Source organism: Lutzomyia longipalpis, chromosome 2 (assembly GCF_024334085.1).
Source record: "Lutzomyia longipalpis isolate SR_M1_2022 chromosome 2, ASM2433408v1".
In the NCBI taxonomy this organism is placed as follows: Eukaryota; Metazoa; Arthropoda; class Insecta; order Diptera; family Psychodidae; genus Lutzomyia; species Lutzomyia longipalpis.
The window spans coordinates 14,881,645-14,895,123 of record NC_074708.1 but is presented as its reverse complement, the minus strand read 5'-3'; the positions used below and the strand labels follow the sequence as shown (position 1 = coordinate 14,895,123).

Below are 13,479 nucleotides of genomic sequence, written 5' to 3'. Positions count from 1 at the left end.
AATTAGAATTTGCATTGATAGTCATCGAAGAATCATCGTTTAGTGGAAATTCTCTTAAATTAAAATAAATTTCTATCTCTCGTAAATTAAATCCATTTTACAATGTAAATCTGTATGAAAACTATCTACATCAGAAAAAACGTTACAGAAGATCAAAAGTCATTGTGTAAATAGAATGAAAGGTAAAAGAAAAGAATACAAAATAGTTAATAGAAAAAATGTAAATATATTTTACATGCCCTAAGAGTAAACACATGGATAAAGAATTCTCAAAAGAGCGATAATAATATACGAAAAAGAAAAGAAAAAATGAACAACAAAAAATAAATTTGTGATTGTCTCAATGTACGAGTGTATGTTATAAGTTTTTTTTAAATCATAATTTAATAATTGCCCGCTTTTTGGTTGTATAAAAAATTGGGAGTCTTATCAAAATAAATTTTTTATTGTAATGAGGTTTTTTGCCATTGACAAGGTATTTTTTTTTAATTAAGTGCAACCCTCAAAAAGCTTCTCTTGCGCTGTTGGGAATGTGTTTGATAAAAATCCTTTTTTTGTAGAATGATGTAATTTTAAATAAATCAGCGTTTATTGGGAAGTTTGTAATGAAAAAAAAAAAAAAACAAATGTGTAAATAAAGCAAAATATATTCCTTGTATGTGAGCAAAAAAATGAAAAATTGTGTTTTATTTGATTTTTTTTTTGAGTTTGCAGCGACGTCGATTCCTCTTGAGAGCTTTCATGTTTTTCGTGTCTGTACAGCTATGCATTTCCACACCGTTGGTCCGATCGCGATGAAATTTGGTACAGAGACTGCTGATACCAGGTGGTTTTTACCAACGACATTCATTTTCCCCCCAGAGCCCCCCTTCGTAGCGCCACCATATAAATTTCCTGATTTTTTGCGAATTTTTGAATTTGGCGCTTTTTTGGTTCTTTTGTTGAAGAGAAAATGAGATGAATGCATTTTCCTGCTATCTGTCTCCCTCACACTTTCACTTTTTCGCAATTTTCTCGCGTTTTCCGCCAAGTTTTCACGGGAAATTGTGTTTTTTAAGACCAGGAAAATACTTTTGAATTTTTGGCATCAAAAATTCCAAAAGTCACGAAAATCCATTTCCGGGAAAAAAAGTGCGTGTAAGATCCCCAACCGTCAAAAATTGCGCGGGCCCCAACTTCCACACAGAGAAGTTCCCCGGGGGCTCTGGAGCCCCCAGAAGATCTTCAAGAGCTCCAAAAATGCGTTTTATGCCAAAAAATTTGGGAAAAAACAAGGGAAATCGTATTTTTGGAAAAACAAAAAAAAAGTTCGTTAAGTTCAAATTTTATTATTTGGACCAGACGTAAAATTGAAAATATGTACGAGAAAAGCTCAATCTAAAACACTTTTTGCATAATAATAAAAGTTGTTTAAAATAAAATTCTGAAGCCATTCCAAGAAGTTTTAAGAATGTCCAGTAATTTTTAAAGAAAAACTAAAATTTCCCTGATGTGTTCTGACTTTGGAGCGTTGATCCCAAAACAACCTTCCATTTCATCCATACAAAATGATGTGAGGGAATGTAAAAATCATGTGGGACACCCTAATAAAAGACACACCAATCAAAAATACAAACATTTCAAAATAAAGAAAATTTTGTGATTTCCACGATAATTTTTTACGCCTTTCCCACGCAATAATGCGTAGTTTTTCCTGGATTTTTACCTATCATTAGCTAAGGATGAGTGAAAATGGTGCAGGAAAAGCCTGTGGCAGCTCTCGTTCTCACTCCCGCTGCGATCACACTGAATTACTTTCCGGAGTCCGGGAAGCAATTCTGGGGGGTTTCCAGCTCAATGGGGACATTCTAGGGGATGTGGAGTGTTTCTGGAAGCTCCTGCAGGCCCTGGAGCGTGTCCTCGTGCACGGAATGCGGATATTTAAGATAGACGTAAGTTTTTGTTGTGAGATTGCGAGGTGTTTGACCTACTTCTGGGAATTTGTGGGCAGAATTCTGGGGTATCACTCTCTCTACGTTCAAGAGTGTGGAAGACGGTGCTTATCTGTGACTAAACATTTCAGCTGTTTGTAATGCCAAAGCCAACAATGGCAGTCTTATCTGTATTTTCCCCTCAAAATGCTGGAAAAATATACTCGTGGGAAGAGACTGGTCGGGAGTTTAACCTTGTCTTGGCATCCCGTTAGCCCAGAAAACTTGGTCCTCGTTGTAGGGGAAAGATTTTTTCTAATTGTGTTTGTGTGAATTTGGTGGGGGGATTGTTTTGTAGGGTTCTCCGGATGTGTGGCGCTTCATTGAGGCCCTGAGCTGGCTCAATCCCTCCATGGCAGTGTCAGTGGCACACACGAGTAGCTTCTCACCAGTTCACATCCCCCACTCTCGCATTAAATTCAACCGGGAACTCGCATGGCTCTTTGAGTGCCTCAAAAGTCGCACCCTGTCGTCCAAACTCTCCTGGTTGCTGTCGGATTTTGAGCATCTCAGCACCTGCTACGAAGCCACAGCCTTCCTGCGAGCTGAAAAGTACACCAAAGCCCTATTTATCTGCCTGGAGGCCGTTGAGAGTGGACACTGCGAGGTAATTGAGCGAATTGACGCGAAACTATTCGACGAGGCGTCCACTCATCGCAGATCCAGCTCACACCCCGTCTACACAATGGGCAATAAACCCTCCCTGAAGATCAACTACGACAGCCCTGATGATCAGGAAACATCTGAGGCTGTCGAGGAGATGCCCGTGAAGCCAAAGCCCGTCCGAGTGCGGAAGAAAACAAAGAGGACGCGCACAAAGAAGCCACGAAAGTCGAGACTCAAGGCCAGCAGTAGTTTACCGAATATTGCAACCCTCGAGAGGGAGCCTCGTGCCCGTAGTATGACCATCACACAACCCATTTCCATCCCGTTCAAGCCAGTGCGACTCACAGCAGAGTCCCTGGAGCAGCAGAGTGCCCGAAATGTTGTGCCTTCCTTCAGCTACCGCACATCCAGGGAGGGTGGATCGGAGTGCGGTGGATCCACGTCCAGAACTGTGGACAAGTCCACTCCCACGGACCTTGTGCCCATTCAGTTGGTCAAGTGCGATGACATAAAGATTCATTTCGACAAGAGATTCACACCAAAGACTCCAGCTTCAACGGACGCAACTCCAGCAGTTCAGGTCAGTCCCCATTCTTTCCCAATCCTTCCCTCTCTACGACGCAATTAAACAATTATTTTTCACAAATAATACAAAAGCAGTGAAATGATAAATATTTGTCATACGACTCATGCAGTTTTAGGTTTCGATAGACTTCCAAGAATGGTCAATATTATTATTTTTACTGTTTTTACTCATAACTCGGCTGTTCCATTCAAAACTATCCAATTTGTGTTGCAAAATTTCCCTCAAAAGATGAAGAAAATTTGTCTTCTTGGCATTTTTGAAGGTTCCGGAAGTCCCTGAAGCATCAGCATCATCCGTAAATACTCCAAGTCAGAGAAATCTCTTCTCAGTTCTGTCCACAAAGAAGTCCCTCTACCCGTACCTGGATGTAACGCTGGACAAGGGCGAGAGTAGTGGTAGCAATGGAACACCCTTCCACTCAAATCTCCACACTTCCCCATCCCCGGGGGATTTTATGAATACCTTCATCCCGCTGCCTGGAGAGAAGATTCGCAATCGCTACAGGAAATCATCGGTGCTCGAGGGATTGGGATCGAGTCCAATAGTTGGGTCAACGCCGACGACAAGTCGTTCAGAGCAGGCAGCGTCGCGGCAACCAATGCGTGGTCAGAGCCTCGCATCTTACCTCCAATCCGCACAATTCTCCCAAACAAATTCAGACCTCGAACGGGAGAATGCTCATTTCAGCGTGTCGGATGCCATGATTGCGGCCATAGAGCAGCTTCGGTGGACGAAAATTGAGAAGGAGGAGAGTCGCGGCAGGAATAGGGAAGCGAAAACACGCACAAGACTGAAGCAATGGGATGAGGAGAATGGTGATCCAATCCCGGGAACGAGCTCCAGCCCGGATAATGTGTACTCCAGCGAGAGCTCTGAAGTTTCCCTTGAGAATCTCAGTATGTTCAATGAATCCGTCTCGTCGGACGAGATGCGCCTCTCGGAATCCTCGCAGAATACAAATGATCACGTAGCCTATGCGGAATGGGGTGAAAATACTCTCGAGGCTCTCTCAGCGGAGGGCGTAGCACTGAGTCTCATTTCCAAATTCAGCGACAAGCAGCTACCGCGAGCGTCTGAGCTAATGTGGATGAGCCCAGACAACGAACCCATTGTGTCGCCGCAGTCAACGGGTTTCACACCGAATAGCCTCAATGGGGGCCACCCTGGAGATGGTTTCCGGATAAATTCTGTCCTCCGGGGCACAAAGGATTGGGCTCCGCCACGCCCACAAATCATCTTCACGCGCCATCCTTCGCCAAAGTGAGTAAAAATTTATTTTTTTTAATTCTCAAATATATTACACTGTGTGCCAATTGAACTGATTCAGATTTTTTTATTCTGATTTTTGAATGATTATTCCGATTATTCTATAATTTGAAAGGAATGTGAAACTTAAATCTAAAGATAATTTTTGGCTTGACAATCAAGACAATTTTTTCTGCTAATTTAGGGTCATATTCAGCGTGAAAATTTTCTTTTATTTTTATGATAAACTGCTGGGCCTTATTCAGCGACCAAGAAACCCCTGAAATTCGCTTGAAATCTTGAAATTTCAGTCCAAAATTCAAAGATTTCAAGGAGTTTATTGGTCGCTGAATTAGGCCGAATAGGTCATTTTGGTATTCAGCGTAAAAGATAAAAGAATTTTGGTATTCACCATAAAAAAAATAAACTAACTAAAAACTAAACTAAAAGTCTCCAAAAATAAAAATAAAATAAAATTGATATTCAGAGTAAAAGTTTTTATCGATTTTTGTCTTTTATGATAAAAGTGAGATTTGGAGGTCCTTCTATGAGAGTTTTAAGCGCTATTTTATGCCGTTTGACGATATGAAAAGTTATGAGTGTAACAGAAGTTGATCTAAAACTAAAATTGTGAAGGCAAAATCACGTTTTTGTTTAGTTTTTGATGAACTAAATATTTTATTCATTAAAAATAAACAATTAACAAATTGCCCACAAGATCTAATAAAGAATTACAAAAAATTATTATAAAAAATCGATATTCTGCGTAAAATATTTTTTTTATCTTTTAAAAGATTCTTTTGATGACTTTTACGATAAAAGTTCATAAAACAGAACGCCTCTCCCATGGAAAAGTTTTTTTTTTTAACCCCCCCAAAAACCATGGTAGGTCTAGCGAACATTAGAGTTCATTTTTGACCGACATAACCAAGTACAAAATTAATACAATTAGAAAAAACATAAAGACTAAACTAAACACTTTGGGCGGCAATTAATTTCTTGAACTTATAAGGAAATACCATGCCTTTTTAGAAAGGCTACAATTGCAAAAATGGAGTCTGGTTTTTTCATCTCCAAACAGCAGGCTAAAATATCCCTACTATACAGACCAGGAAAATCCATGGAAAAGTATGGTAACTGAAAAATGCGATTTTTCAGGAGAGCCGATTGAAGTTTGAGAAACTGATATTTTCACTAATTTACCACCAATCGCACACATCTTGGCACCAAATGAAAGCCTCTTACATATACTTTCGATCTATGAAGCCAGAATTATCAAATAGTTACGGAATTTCACGTAAAAAGCAATTTTTTTTGCGAATCGAACAGTTACCATATTTTTCCACGGAATTATTTGTTCACTTTTGACATTTCAAGCTATGGATGGGGGCCGCAAAATTTTTCGCAGCGGAAGTTCTCAAACATTTTTTTTTGAATCCTAATAAAAATGAGGAAATTTTTTTTTCGAAGGTTTTAATAACTAAAACCTTCTAAACTAAAAAAAAACAAGATGTCGGACAGAAAATTCGTCATTTTATTGAAAATAATAACTTTTAACACAATTTCTCGCCTTCTGTATCAGATAGAAGGCTGAAATTTGGGTATTTTGTAGATTTCATGAATCTCTTTGAAAAATTAATTTTTTGGATCATCATAACAATATTGCGGACTGTCCTGGCGCCATTTTGAATTCTTTTTTCTCTTATATCTCACCTTAGCACATAGAAGGCTGAAATGAAAATAAAAGATTTTTTACGCTGAATATTGCCCTTAATTAACCCGTGAGATCTATAAGACATTTTTTCCTATCTAAAAAAGAATCTTTTTGGAATTTTTAATTAAAAATTATTCAAATCAGTTCAATTGCTTCACTCTGCGCTAAATGATCTCCTTTCAACCAAAAATCCTTCAAATTTTTCTCGCTATAAAAATTCATTTCTAGTCGAAAAGAATTAATAACGCAGCAGAACTTCCTCTGTGCTGGATGTGGGATGCGCGTGGCGAAGGCATATGCCCACAGACTACGCTACTGTGCCTACAATGGGAAGTACCACTGCACAGGATGCCACAGGAATCAAATTTCCGCCATCCCAGCACGCGTTCTCGAGCGCTGGGACTTTTCTTGCCATCCCGTTTCGGTTTTTTCGTATAGGCTGCTCGATCAAATTTGGGCTTTTCCGCTTTTTCGCATCCCTGACCTCAATCCGCAGCTGTACGAGAAGGTGCGGATGCTGAATTTGGCGCGTACAAAGAGGATTCAGCTGAAATTCGTTGAGGATTTCATAAGATCGTGTCGCTTTGCGACGCAGGTGCAGAAGCTCTTTGAAAATGTACCCAACCACCTGACTATTGATGTAGATGTGTGGTCTATGGTGGACTTGGTGGCTGTGAAGAATGGATCCTTCAAGAGGGACGTAACGCTCTTTATTGAGAAGTGCGAACAGCACATTCTAAGCTGTGAGGTGAGACGAAAGATAAGCTTTATTTTGTTCTTTTCTTAATTAGTTTCTTTTGGATTGATTTTTCCCCGTAGCTGTGCACCGCGAGAGGATTCATCTGTGAACTGTGCACAAAGAAAACCGTGATATTCCCATGGCAGCCAAATATCCGACGGTGCAGCGACTGCGGCACATGCGTCCATGACAATTGCTGGCGCGGCGAATGCCCCAAATGCAAGAGGCTTCAGCAACGACGATGAGGGCACAAAAAATAAAGAAAAAAATCCCGGATAAGTAGATAAATTAATTTATTTTCGAAAGTTCTTTTACATCACACCTTTGGCACCTCTCAAGAAAGACATTAGTGCAATTATATTTTGATGACAAGCTGAAAATACTTTGGATGTTTTTTTTTATAATACTTTAACACAATCTTAAAAGGAATTGCGGAGCTTCCTGGAAGTCTTTTAGGGGCCTTTTATCATTCCTAGAGTGTCTCTGAATAGTGTGGCCACTTTTTGATCTCCTCATAGAGCATCCGGCCGGGACTTTCAGTTGGAATGCATTGGCAGTGACCAACGAGTTTATAATCAGGTGCAATGTAACCCTCCCGGACTCCTCTGAAAGGCAAATTAATCGTAAAAACTTTGTTAAAGAGAAAGAAAATGAGGAGAATTTACTTCTCAATCATCATTTTGCAGACATCCATGCTAATCTGGGGTGGAAGGGTATTCATGTAGGTTCCAACAAAGGCTATTCCGAATCCTTTTCGATTATAGCCATACGTGTGGGAGCCCATTTTGTTCCATCCTCGTCCCTCATAGGCACTCCCATCGCCCCCGATAAGGAAATTGTAGCCAATGTCATCCCAGCCGCGAGATTCAATGTGGAAGCTCTGAATGATTCGCACCAAGTAAACCATTTCAGCTTGATTAATGCCAGATTCGGTGGCAGTATGAGCTGAAGAAAAGACAAAGTGCGTGAGGAGAAGCAAAAGATGAGAATTCCATTCAACTAACTTATAATAACGTAAGGAAAGGGTTCATCTACGAAGACAGGATCTTCCATGGGTGGTTGTGCTAGCCATGAGCGTCGATCCACAATGCGGGGCTCTCTATTGGGGAGACGTTGCTCTGGTAAAGAAATTTCATTATTTTGTATTCATTTAAAATTTAAATTTAAACTTAAAATTACCTAAATTAAATAAAAACTTAGCTTTTAGCTACAATACATAGTTTTAAAGTTGTCTGATATCCTAAAAAGTTGTAGAGATTTGAAAAAAGCTTTAATTTAAATCCAATTTGAACAAAATCGATTAAGCAGAACAGGAAATATGATTATTAATAAACTTTGAAATTACAATAAAGGAGTTAACCCGCTTCTGTATGGGAAATAACCAGGATAAGGCGTAATATCATAGAAAATTAAGAAAATCGAAAAAAAAAATTAAGAAATCACTTTTTTTTCCAGCAGGATCAAGGCTGAAGGGAAAAGTCGGCAAATACTCGTCAACTACTTGTCTTTTTTAGTATACATAAAAATATTTTGTAAAAAAAAAATATTTAGAAAGAATCAACCAAGAGATATTTATGTGGCGAATATTTTGGTTTTTTAAGCGAATAAACATTTCTTGCTAAAAACCGAACAACTCAAAACCAAAAAAAATCCAAAAACGTATTTAGGGCTTTTTGGTTTTATATACAGTGTCGAGAAAAATAATAGGACCACCAATATAGGTTTTAAATGTACCCCTGACATCAATCGTCAATATCTCAGGCTGTGGGGGACAGATTTTGAAAAGTGGCATAGATTCGGAAAGCTACATTCATCCCCTTTCCAACGATGGTAGATTTTCGAAAATCGGCCCATCCGTTCAGTTTTGGTAGATGATTGAACAGAAAGTGGCATTTTTAATTTGGGTCTACTTGAACGACTGTCAAAAATCAGCCCCTCAACCGATTTTGATCACCCCGGCAGTTTTGGACAGGGGAAGAATGTAGCTTTCAGAGTTTTTTGAAATTTTGAAAATCGGACACCCAGAAAAAAAGTTAGACGGGTTTTTGTGAGTGGTCCTATTTCAATAATTTAAGGGTGAAATTACACAAAGTTTCATAACAAGTTTTTGTAAATTTTTATTTTTTTTTAAGTGCTTATTTGAATTTAATTGAGTAAAGTTAAAAGGCTTATAGCTTGCGAAAATAAATTTTTCCTAAAAAAAAAATAAAAATTTGTTATGAAACTTTGTGTAAATTAGGAAGCATTTTAACCCTCAAATTATTGAAATAGGACCACTCACAAAAACCCGTCTAACTTTTTTTCTGGGTGTCCGATTTTCAAAATTTCAAAAAACTCTGAAAGCTACATTCTTCCCCTGTCCAAAACTGCCGGGGTGATCAAAATCGGTTGAGGGGCTGATTTTTGACAGTCGTTCAAGTAGACCCAAATTAAAAATGCCACTTTCTGTTCAATCATCTACCAAAACTGAACGGATGGGCCGATTTTCGAAAATCTACCATCGTTGGAAAGGGGATGAATGTAGCTTTCCGAATCTATGCCACTTTTCAAAATCTGTCCCCCACAGCCTGAGATATTGACGATTGAAGTCAAGGGTACATTTAAAACCTATATTGGTGGTCCTATTATTTTTCTCGACACTGTATTTAGTCTTTTTTGAGTTAAATTTACTATTTTTTTTAGTTTGGATTTACTACTTTTTTAGGTTGAATTTACTACTTTTCGGTTTGAATTTAGTCCTTTTTTAGTGTTTAATAATTTTTGTTTTAAGTTTGTTCCTCAATCTGTGCTGTTTTAGAACTGAAAGCCAAATCATCGGCTTGAGTTTAGTTTTTTGTTTTGATTGAATTTACTGCTTTTTAGCTTGAATTTAGAGCTCTTGGGTTTGAATTTACCTACTACTTTTCAGAATTTAGCATTTTTAGGCTTAGACTTATGTTTGAATTTCCTTGGCGAATTAATTGGGAATAATTCCGAAGATTCAAATAGTTTCGTCCAGATAAACTCCCCTTGGCATCAACGCGAATGTTTCCTAAAACCGTTTAGTTGACCTCAATTTTATCAAAATCGGATAAGTTCAACCGGATACCTGACCGATTTACAATGAAAAATTCAAGCAGCCATGACTAAACTGCTTGATCGATATGGTCAGTAATGATGACTTTTAAAACATATTAGAACTTAAAATTTGTAACATAGATGGTAAGAACATAGAATCGGTTAAGCCGTTTTCAAGTTAAACGCATTTATATTGGTTAAACGGTTTGACCGATTTTCTTGAATGATCTATCGATAAAAACGTCTCGCTGAGATCTACAACGTTTACGTTCTTTGAAATGCAAAATCCTTAAACTTTTTAATCAATTTTCGGAGCAAGAGTTATGTGAAAAACACGGTTCTAAAACGGAACATTTATATTTAATATTCAATTAATCTCGCCGCGTAATTTTACCACACTCACGTGCTTTAACGTAAACTATAAGATCTTCTAAAAAAAAATCTCAAAGTAATCCACTGAAAATCAGGATTTGAAAATTCTAATCTGATTCTAGACTTTTCTTGCCTATTAGGTCAAGTAGACGCGGCATAGATGACGTTAAATTGACTAAAAAAAAGGAACATAGTATTCCTCAATTTCATTCATAAAATTTCTCACTCCACTATTTACTCAAAAATATCACACCGCGAAATCTTCACTCTCAATTTCTCCGTTGAAACTGATAAAATCTGGATTGATTCTGTATGATTTGCAGCACTTGAGCTGGAGTGCTAATTATCCTCAACAGTGTGCTTTACTACTAAGGAGGATCTAACAATTCTAATGGGGAATTCGGGCAGCAAAGTGAGATAGAAATGGCACAAGTCATTAAAAATTAGCACCCAATTGCTAAATAAATCCAACAACGGGCTCTGCTTCAATCAATTTTCAACTCACGTGTGTTGCCGATGTAGAAGCCGGGATTTTTCATTTCAATCTTCTCGACTGGAGCGGATTGCCGGGTGTTACTCCCGGCGTCTGTGACAATGTGGATGGGCCCCGTGACGTAGGTGACATTGCCAATGTGAACCCTGCTGGAATTTTCAATTTGAATCTTATCGAAGGTCTGCACGCTGCTGTCGCCCTTGAAGATGTGCTGCAGAATTTCCGTCTGATTCACCTGCATGGGTTTCTCCTTGTCCAGCGTGATGATCTTGTGGCTGCTGCCCGAGATGATTGTGGACGTCTTCTCGGCATCGAGACTCACGGCTGAGCTGAAATTTCGCACGACGTCCGAAAAGGCGTCGCTCTCGGTTACGGAAGAGGTGTAGATGGTGCTCTCATCCGCAACGGACGCCACATCGCCGCTCGAGGAAGCATCGAAGTCATTCTCCTCCACCCACTTTGACGTGAATTTCAACTTTTCCTCACCTAAGAGCAGCAGGAACCTTCACTCTCTCACACAACTTTTCGAGGCCAAAAAGCACGCGATAAAGCCCTTTACCTGCTACTTTGCTGCCTTCTGCGTCACCATTGGCTTCTCCAACATCCACATTCTTGATCTTTTCCTCCTTCTGGCAATTTTCTTGCAGATTTTCATTCTCCATTGTCGGGAAATTCCTCACAACTTTTTTTATTTAACCACTCTGAATAGAATAAAAATCTGTGCCATCAACTTCCAAAGAGAACGAAGAGAGACTTTATATCGCAGCCAAGAATGACTCACGGAAATGCCTCTTATCACTCTCGCTATAAGCGAAAATTGATAACATATTGACAGAATGTCGTTGCATAAAGTATATAATTTTGTTTGAGACTTTAATCACAGAAATCGCCGTTAAGAAGTTAACTTTCATTAAAATTTAATTTTTACATTCAATTTTGGCCTTTTCTTGCTAATTATTTTGCAAATTAAATCCAGAATAAAAGCGAATCAAGCGAAAACTCGTAAGTATTAGCAATTAGAATTGTTAAGAAGTTACTTTTGTTAAATCACACCACGAGATTTGTGGCTGACCACACACGACTGTGAAGTTTTATTATAGTCTGAGCTGTTCTCCAGATCTCACGCAGACATCGACTAATTTTTTTGATATCGATTTCATCCCATTCTTAAGGAGAAAATTGCTGGAACAGCATTTTTTGAATTTATTATCAGCGTTCTCAAGAAATGTTTAAGTTAAAACGTGCATGTGAGGCACTGGAGAGAATTTCTTTATAATTTCAATCCTTAATTCAATTCAATCTTTATAATATTGAAGAATTTATTAAGAATAGTTTTAAATGTACTGGTAAGCTGACCAAGCTTACGGGAGCTGTGTTTCTTTCAGTGTACCAATTTTGTGAGAGCAAACTAGAACGCGAATTAATTTAAATACGCGCAAAGTCGGGAAAAGTTGAAAAGTCATACCCTAAGAAATGTTTGGAAGGCCATATCTCGAGAACGGATCCATAGATTTTCGTAAATTTTTTTTTGTTTGAAAGGTCTTGAAGTCAGCTATAACATATCGAAAAATGAAAAAAATTTATGTCGCTATTTTCGAAAAATTCGAGTTCGAAATTTTCGAAAACTTTGTTTTTGACTTTAGCGCCTCTTGCGGTCATTTCTCGAAGTTGCAATGTTCTAGACATTTGTAGGGTTTCTCGAAACCTTTCATTTGCGCTTGAGTTGATCAAGATCGGACTTGTAGAACCCGAGATATGACATGCCAACTTTGGAAGGCTATATCTCGAGAACGGCGACATAGATTTTCTTCATTTTTGGCATGGAGCTAGATAATATAGTCAGCTATAACATATCAAAAAATGAAGCAAATCGATAATGGCGTTTTCGAGATATTCATCGAAAACTAATCGAAAATTTTGTTTTTGATTTTTGGCCCTCTAGCGGTCACTTTTGAAACTTCTGATGTTCTAGAGAGTTGTAGGGTTTGTTGAGATCTTTCATTTGACCCCGGGTTGATCAAAATCGGTCAAGCCGTTTTCGAGTTATGGTCGATTTTCGATGAAAAATTGTGGCGGCCATATTGACTAAACGGTTTGACCGATTTTCGAAAATAAGGTATCGTTGGAAAGCTCTTGATGGCCCCTACAACATATCAAAATTTCAGCCCTCTAGCTATAATAGCGGCTGAGATATAGCGAAAACAAAATTTTGAGGTTATTCAAAATGGCGGACGGGGGGGTGGGGGGGTGGATTTGACCTCATAATCGGATTTCTTCAGGTCGATATTTAAACTTTGCCGTTTACCGCGAGTCTCTATCTATCACCGTTCTCTTGCAATTTAAGTTTATAATCCGGACGGACGGACGGACGGCCGGACGGACGGACGGCCGGACGGCCGGAAAAAATCTTATTTTTGGCGCATACGTTTTTTGGAATGTGGGGACCCTAATTCGTGCTCATACCAAGTTTGAGCCCGATCTGACGACTTTCGATTTTGCTCGGTACACAAAAGCTGTGTCTGAAAGAAACACAGCTAAAATTTCCTTAAAAATTATTTCATTTTCTTTTTTTACGTCTTTTGAACTTCTTAAGAGTTCTAAGGACTGTCATGCTTTTTTTCTCAAAGTTTTAAAGCGATTTTTCATAAAAGCTGCTTTGAATAAAGTGAATTTGTTCTTATCAAAGTTATCAAACAC

General features: G+C 38.5%; 3 protein-coding genes across 4 annotated transcripts in view; 1 reads left to right on the top strand and 2 right to left on the bottom strand.

The window, feature by feature from the left end:
- The window catches only part of LOC129790865 (UNC93-like protein), a 1,060,245-nt gene that overhangs the window by 1,030,497 nt on the left and 16,269 nt on the right, over window positions 1–13,479 (bottom strand). The window lies entirely within an intron of this gene.
- On the top strand, window positions 1,584–7,242 carry LOC129790832 (run domain Beclin-1-interacting and cysteine-rich domain-containing protein). Its single transcript, XM_055828608.1, has 5 exons — window positions 1,584–1,931; window positions 2,269–3,156; window positions 3,425–4,422; window positions 6,350–6,869; window positions 6,941–7,242. Exons 1-5 carry the CDS (start codon window positions 1,722–1,724, stop codon window positions 7,103–7,105), a joined length of 2,781 nt encoding a protein of 926 aa, XP_055684583.1. The 5' UTR covers window positions 1,584–1,721; the 3' UTR covers window positions 7,106–7,242.
- LOC129790902 (peptidoglycan-recognition protein LE) lies at window positions 7,130–11,558 on the bottom strand. Its single transcript, XM_055828739.1, has 5 exons — window positions 11,342–11,558; window positions 10,795–11,268; window positions 7,865–7,978; window positions 7,526–7,805; window positions 7,130–7,465 (listed from the first exon to the last, which is right to left on the bottom strand). The coding sequence occupies exons 1-5, from the start codon at window positions 11,442–11,444 to the stop codon at window positions 7,333–7,335; spliced, it is 1,104 nt and encodes a 367-aa protein (XP_055684714.1). The 5' UTR covers window positions 11,445–11,558; the 3' UTR covers window positions 7,130–7,332.

Coding starts and splice junctions, on each gene's coding strand:
- LOC129790832 (XM_055828608.1), top strand. CDS start 1,722: ATGAGTGAAAATGGTGCAGGAAAAGCCTGTGGCAGCTCTCGTTCTCAC. Junction 1,932..2,268: donor TGCGGATATTTAAGATAGAC/GTAAGTTTTTGT, acceptor ATTGTTTTGTAG/GGTTCTCCGGATGTGTGGCG. Junction 6,870..6,940: donor AGCACATTCTAAGCTGTGAG/GTGAGACGAAAG, acceptor TTTTCCCCGTAG/CTGTGCACCGCGAGAGGATT.
- LOC129790902 (XM_055828739.1), bottom strand. CDS start 11,444: ATGGAGAATGAAAATCTGCAAGAAAATTGCCAGAAGGAGGAAAAGATC. Junction 7,979..10,794: donor CTTCTACATCGGCAACACAC/GTGAGTTGAAAA, acceptor TTTCTTTACCAG/AGCAACGTCTCCCCAATAGA. Junction 7,806..7,864: donor CTTTCCTTACGTTATTATAA/GTTAGTTGAATG, acceptor TCTTTTCTTCAG/CTCATACTGCCACCGAATCT.